This window comes from Rhagoletis pomonella, unplaced genomic scaffold (assembly GCF_013731165.1).
Source record: "Rhagoletis pomonella isolate Grant_MI unplaced genomic scaffold, Rhpom_1.0 Rhpom_scaffold_00008, whole genome shotgun sequence".
Lineage (NCBI taxonomy): Eukaryota > Metazoa > Arthropoda > Insecta > Diptera > Tephritidae > Rhagoletis > Rhagoletis pomonella.
This window is the reverse complement of record NW_023458562.1, coordinates 17,945,699-17,951,508: the sequence shown is the minus strand read 5'-3', so window position 1 is coordinate 17,951,508 and position 5,810 is coordinate 17,945,699. Positions and strand designations below refer to the sequence as shown.

The following is a 5,810-nucleotide window of genomic DNA, read 5'->3' as shown; positions in this document are numbered from 1 at the left end:
TAAATATGTGCGTGAACCTGTGTGTGTGTGTGTGGTTTTTTAAAGTAATTTGTCCACTACATGTACGCTTGTTTTCTTCTGTGTTTCTGACTGCAGTTCTTTGACAATTGGAACTTATTTGAATACACTCAGTTTTGCTTGGTTTTGTTGCTTTAGGACGTTGTTGCTGCCCACATTCTCTGTTGGTCTAAGACCACTTTAACTTCGAGGATTTGTTGGTCAGCTTTGTGACTCATGTGTATGTTGGGTCATCCTTTGTAGTTAAAATGCTTCAAAGGGTTTTAATCGAATTTACTTATAAGTTATAGATTTAATTTTCAATTACATTTGTTAGAAGGTATCGGCGTTTTGTAGACTTTTGCCTCGTGCGAGCTAACTAATTTAGCTTTTGTTGTCTGGATTTTATTTAACTTTAAAAAAATTTTAAAATTTAAATTGCATCACGATTTCGATATTTTTCTAGGGCCAAAAGTATTCAGCGAGCATCTTACGACCATGTTTTTGCCATATCTCACTGTCGAGTTATTCTCGCCCTTAAGTATTAAAATTTATGCCATACCATGTAGCATACTTTCAGGCTGAATGGTTCTTTATTCGTTTTGGGCTTTCTCCTCTCATAATATTAGCGCTTAAAATTGTGCAAAACTTAGTTACCCGAAAATTGTACTGCATTTCGCACGATGGTGGTCCGCTTTACCCTACCTCAGCGGTCAGCTGAGTTGGTAATGTACTAGGTTTACATATAAGTAGATTATCCTAATTTTCGAGCTTAACTCCCTAATCTGTAATTAGAAAAGGAGATTAGCCATACAAAACTCGTGCCTCGTCAATCTGTAATTATAACATAATCTCAGATTAAACCGATAACTTTTCGGTGTCCAACCTAGTTTTATCGATTATTTTTGCGAGGAAGAGGAGAAATGCCAAATGAAAAAGTGAACAAAAGTGGACGCCAGCAAGGAAAAGTGAATTGTAAAGGTATTTTTAAACAAATATTAAGATAAAATATATTTAAATTGCTTAATATAGCAGAAAAAAGTGATCACGTTGGCACAGAGAAGGAACTTAACTTTTCCTTGAGATGTGAGAATAAGAAACACAACAAATTTGACAGCTAATTATCTAAGATTTGCCTGTGTAAACGAGGTAATTAAAAACGAGCTTTGATTGAGATTATATTTATATGCAAATATACTTTTAGTAAGAAATTGCAAAACAATTTGCAGTTGAATATTATTTTCCTTAAACTGACCTATTTAGCAAAAAGTACGTAATGGCATGTCAATAGCGCTCCATTAGTGCCATTGCACTTGGAATTTCTTTGAAGCACTTGGCAACATCACTTAGTAAAATCATTTCTACGAAATCTTTTGCAATTTGCGAAAGGCAAGCTGGCACTTTTAAATTTTACTCCACCACAACTCCGAATGGAGAGCAACTCTTTTAACTATTTATTTTTGCTCAAAACTTTACTTAGGTAACTTTGCCAAAATTATTGTTTGCTCTTGTGTGTATCTGCAGCAGATTAGAAGCGATTGCGGTAGAAATGTTGTGCAAGTGCAAGTGCATACATATGTACTCTATAGAAATAAGCTACATTTCTAACTCAATGAGGAAAACTATTCACACAAAATTGCTAAAGCTTTTAAAGTTTTTTAATGTTGCTGCTTTCATAAGTTTTGCCGTAGTTTGCGCAATTTAGTAAACACTGTTTGTTGTCTTCAAAAGTTTATGGCGGATTATCGCATTACGCCAAAAATAGTTTTATACAATAACTGCGCCAAGTTTTGACGGTATGCGGTATTTAACTAAGCTTACGCGAGCATGTTTAATAAAGCTGCTTGTTTGTTTAGTTATACAACTGAGATTGATGATTTACTTTTTCTTAAGTTGTTGGATGAAGAAAATAGATGATCCAGCTAAGTAAGTATAAAATCTGCTTTTTGGTTGTTTGTGTTTCCGACAGGGTAGGAGTATGATGTAGTGTGGAACGATTTTCCATCATCCCATCATCCCTTGTTAATTTTCGTTCGAATCTCGAATTTATTTCGAATGATTCTGGACCCATCCCCTACACATTGTTTACAGAAAGGCTCATCTCAGGGGACAGTGTAGAGGACAAGAAGCTCATACACGCTTCCACCCTCCGGGCTATATAACAAGAAGATGGGGGCCGCGCATGTGCTTTGTAGACCTGTGTCTTCCGATATTTAATATCACACAAAACTTCAAGGTATTTTTCCCCATCAGGAACAACTGGGACGATTAACGACCTTAACTTTGGTAGGACAGGCACATCTGGTATACCGACGGCTCCAAGACTGACCTCGGCATCAGAGTAGGAGTTTACGGCATACAACCCAGACGGCTCCTCTCTTCACCAGCATGGGGCCAGGTAACTCTGTCTTTCAGGCCGAGGTTCACGCCATAGAACTATGTCTGAGGCAGAATGTAGAAAGTGGGGCAACAAAAAAAGACATCTACATACACTCGGACTGCGGTGATCTTCGGGACTGTCTTCAGCTTTTAATCGCCTGATGTACTGTAATTTTAAAGATGATCTGTAATTGAATAGAGATTTGTACAACTCCCTCCTCTAATTATAATCTCATCAAATATAGTATACACCTTGTTCTACTATAATATTCACAATTGTTTTTATTTTATTTTATTAATGCGGGGTGTTGCGCATTTTCTTTCGTATAAAAACAGATTTTAATCATTCATTATACATACATATTTGGAATAAAATGCGCCACACCCTCCACAAAAATAAGTTCTAAAAAATCAACGATAATTTTTAGCGACTTGAAATTTGCACTTCGTTGTACTAAAACTGAGAGGGCTACAAAACTGCATACTCGAAAATTTTCTTAAAGTTCCTAATACAAATTTTGAAATTTTGGTGATTTTTTTTTTGAATTTTTCTGAATTTTATATAAAGTGTGAAATCTTGATTTATATAGTTTATGTTATAGCAGGAACTATATTTTCATAAAGAAAAAATTATTAAATTTTTCATGAAAATAATTTTGAATATTATATTAGAACGATCAAAAATTTTTCTCATATATTAAACTCGTCTTTGTAAATTTTAACTTAGACTTAAAAAATTTTGAAATTCCTTGGGACAGTTTTTTAAAGCTTTTACCGCCAATAAAAATAAGTAACGTAACTAAATCAAAAAATACATCTAAATGACGTCCTTTCCAAAAAAAATCCCGCCTACTTTTACTAGATCTCCCATACCATTTTCACACCCCGCTTACTTCTTTTCTTCTCTCTCTTAGATTCTCAATTACTTTCAAATCACCAGTCACACCATGTAATCAGCGCCCTGCTGACCATCTCCTTCCTGTTTCCCTTGCTTTCAACGAAACAGCAGGCGTTTTTGCGCTGGCTTTATCGACGATTTAAATGCCCATAGTTTATTAAGCAATTTGAGTCAACGGTAATCGCTCATTTGCATAAGGTTCTCAACCTTATGGGTTTAATTAAATAGTAGCTACAGTTACATATATTTTTGTACCATTCTGTTAAGTTTTTAATCACCGCCACATGCAGCAAACATACATACATATTTAGTTGTCAAGCCGTAAGGGCACAAAAACATGTATGTATGTATTTATGTACCTTCGTTATACCGGCCTTATGGCGCCAACATTCCACTCATCTTTAAACAGGTACCAACTAATAGTTTAATATGTTAATTATTGAGTGGAAAATGGTCGCGTGTGGGAACTTTTCAGATTCTAGTATTTTTATTGTAAAAAATATTGAATTACATTGCATTGCCTTCATCTATTTTTTTGTTTATTTTTACCTCCGCAGGTTTACACGTGCCAAGCAAGCAATGGACATGTTGTAGCAGCTTTGACCAAGAAGGTTGTGGTGGACATGAACCGTAAGTAAAAAAAAAAACACAGTTCATAAAATTTTCCTTTGGTTTTAAATATAAATAGTGAATAAGGTATGACGCGCTGTTTACGTAAGGCGAAGTAATAAAGTCTGCACAAGTCCTAGAGAAGTTGAACCTCCGAAACATTTGACATTACATTTTTCTTTTAATTTTAGACTAACTTCTTAATGATCCCACCATTTTTTTGCCCTCTGCGCCTTAATTTTTTTTTTATTCGATGTGAATTTTTATCAAATTGAATATTTAAACTGATTAAGGAGTTCTTATTTTATATAAGTTTACTCTTTGAAAAAAGATAATAATTTGTTTATCATTTCTTAAAAGCTTTAAAGGTGCGTTATGCAATATTAAGACTGGTTTTCGCTATGTCATATTTTGAGGAAACTATTTCTGCATAAAAATCGGCAGTCTACTCATTATACATTGCATGTGTTACTTTTTCATATTGTATACTTTTAGGTTTCACTGTTTTTAGTTGCTGATTGTCTGAATTCCACTGCAGAATATCACTTCTACTCATATAGAGCCATGCATTTACATTCACATTCGCGTCGCCGAGAAAAGTTTTAATTTAATTGCTACTTTCCTTATTTCTGTACATGTATGTATGTATGTATATCCTTATTACCAGGTTAGCATAAACTATTCGGCCGCTGCCTTAGTTAAACGTCCCGTTTACTTAATCTACATCTACATATGTACATACGCATGCACAAATATTAAAGCTTTAATCGCTGCTTACACTTTTTTCCTTTCCCACCCAAACAGGCATTTGTACTTACTCATTTACACGCATGTCCATACATGCATACATATTCTACCCCACTAGCTTTGAGTTAATATGCGGCAGGACACCTTGTGATGCCGGAAAATCCTTTTGAAATGGCATTCATTACTAATTACTCCTCACATATTAAAAATACAGTACCGTAATACCAAACAAAATAAGAGAAAAAAAGCAAGTACCTGCATAGGTAAATGCTTATAAGTGTACAAATTTATGTATTTCTCGTATAGCTAGTACCAATTATATATGTACATACATTTTCTACATTCATATGCACCAAACATGCAACTGTATGCTAAGTAGTGGCACATAAACGTCAACTACAGAATTCGTAATTACATAACATAGCAGGCCAACAAACGTTCAAATAAAATCTGCTTATACATACATACATATGTATGAATCAGTTTGTATGTGCATATGTGAAGTCAAGTTAAGTGGAAGAACATGTCGCACAAGGCCAGTCCGCTGATGTGATACAGAAAACAGGAGCACCGTAGGGAAGCTAATTATTTGCCATGTCACATGAAAGCAAAAAGCAACGAAGGATAGGTGAAAATGAAATGAAACAGAGCGGAATAACCGTGTAAGTTTGGAAGATTTATGCGAAAACATAAAAAGTATGCTCAGGAAAAAAAGTTTTGTATGTGAGGAAGGTATTAAGTTAATATGCACGTAGCTACAAATGCATGTACAGACTTAGTTGCTTATTTCCATGTACGAGCATATGAGCTCATAAAACATTGAGATCTGTTAGATGTATGTAACATTTGCCCAATTTTCGACTGGCGTAATTACGTTTTACTAAAACAAGCAGTCGCTTTTTTAGGTTAAGTGCCAATTCTAATATTTTTCCTTTTTTTTTGCAGAAAATGAATTTTGCCATGCTACGTGAAAGAAAGAAGTTTTCAGGTCACATAAGTATTAGCAGCTAATTTTATTTGAAACGGAAGAGTAATTTGTTTTAACCAAAAAAAAAAGTATAACTAACATGCTTTTAGCGTCACTAACGCTATGGAGCGAAAGCAGAAATTTGCTTGCCTAAATTTTGGGTCGTTGAGATAATAACTTAAAGCTTTTGAAAACGAATTTATTCAGATAAAC

At 34.5% G+C, this 5,810-nt stretch overlaps 1 protein-coding gene across 1 annotated transcript in view; it reads left to right on the top strand.

The window, feature by feature from the left end:
- LOC118745205 (hemicentin-2-like) overlaps positions 1-5,810 on the top strand; it is a 72,383-nt gene that overhangs the window by 35,476 nt on the left and 31,097 nt on the right. Inside the window, exons 5-6 of the mRNA XM_036478730.1 lie at positions 3,832-3,904; positions 4,000-4,034. Coding sequence (XP_036334623.1) covers positions 3,832-3,904; positions 4,000-4,034 — 108 coding nt within the window. The remainder of the gene's footprint in view (positions 1-3,831; positions 3,905-3,999; positions 4,035-5,810) is intronic.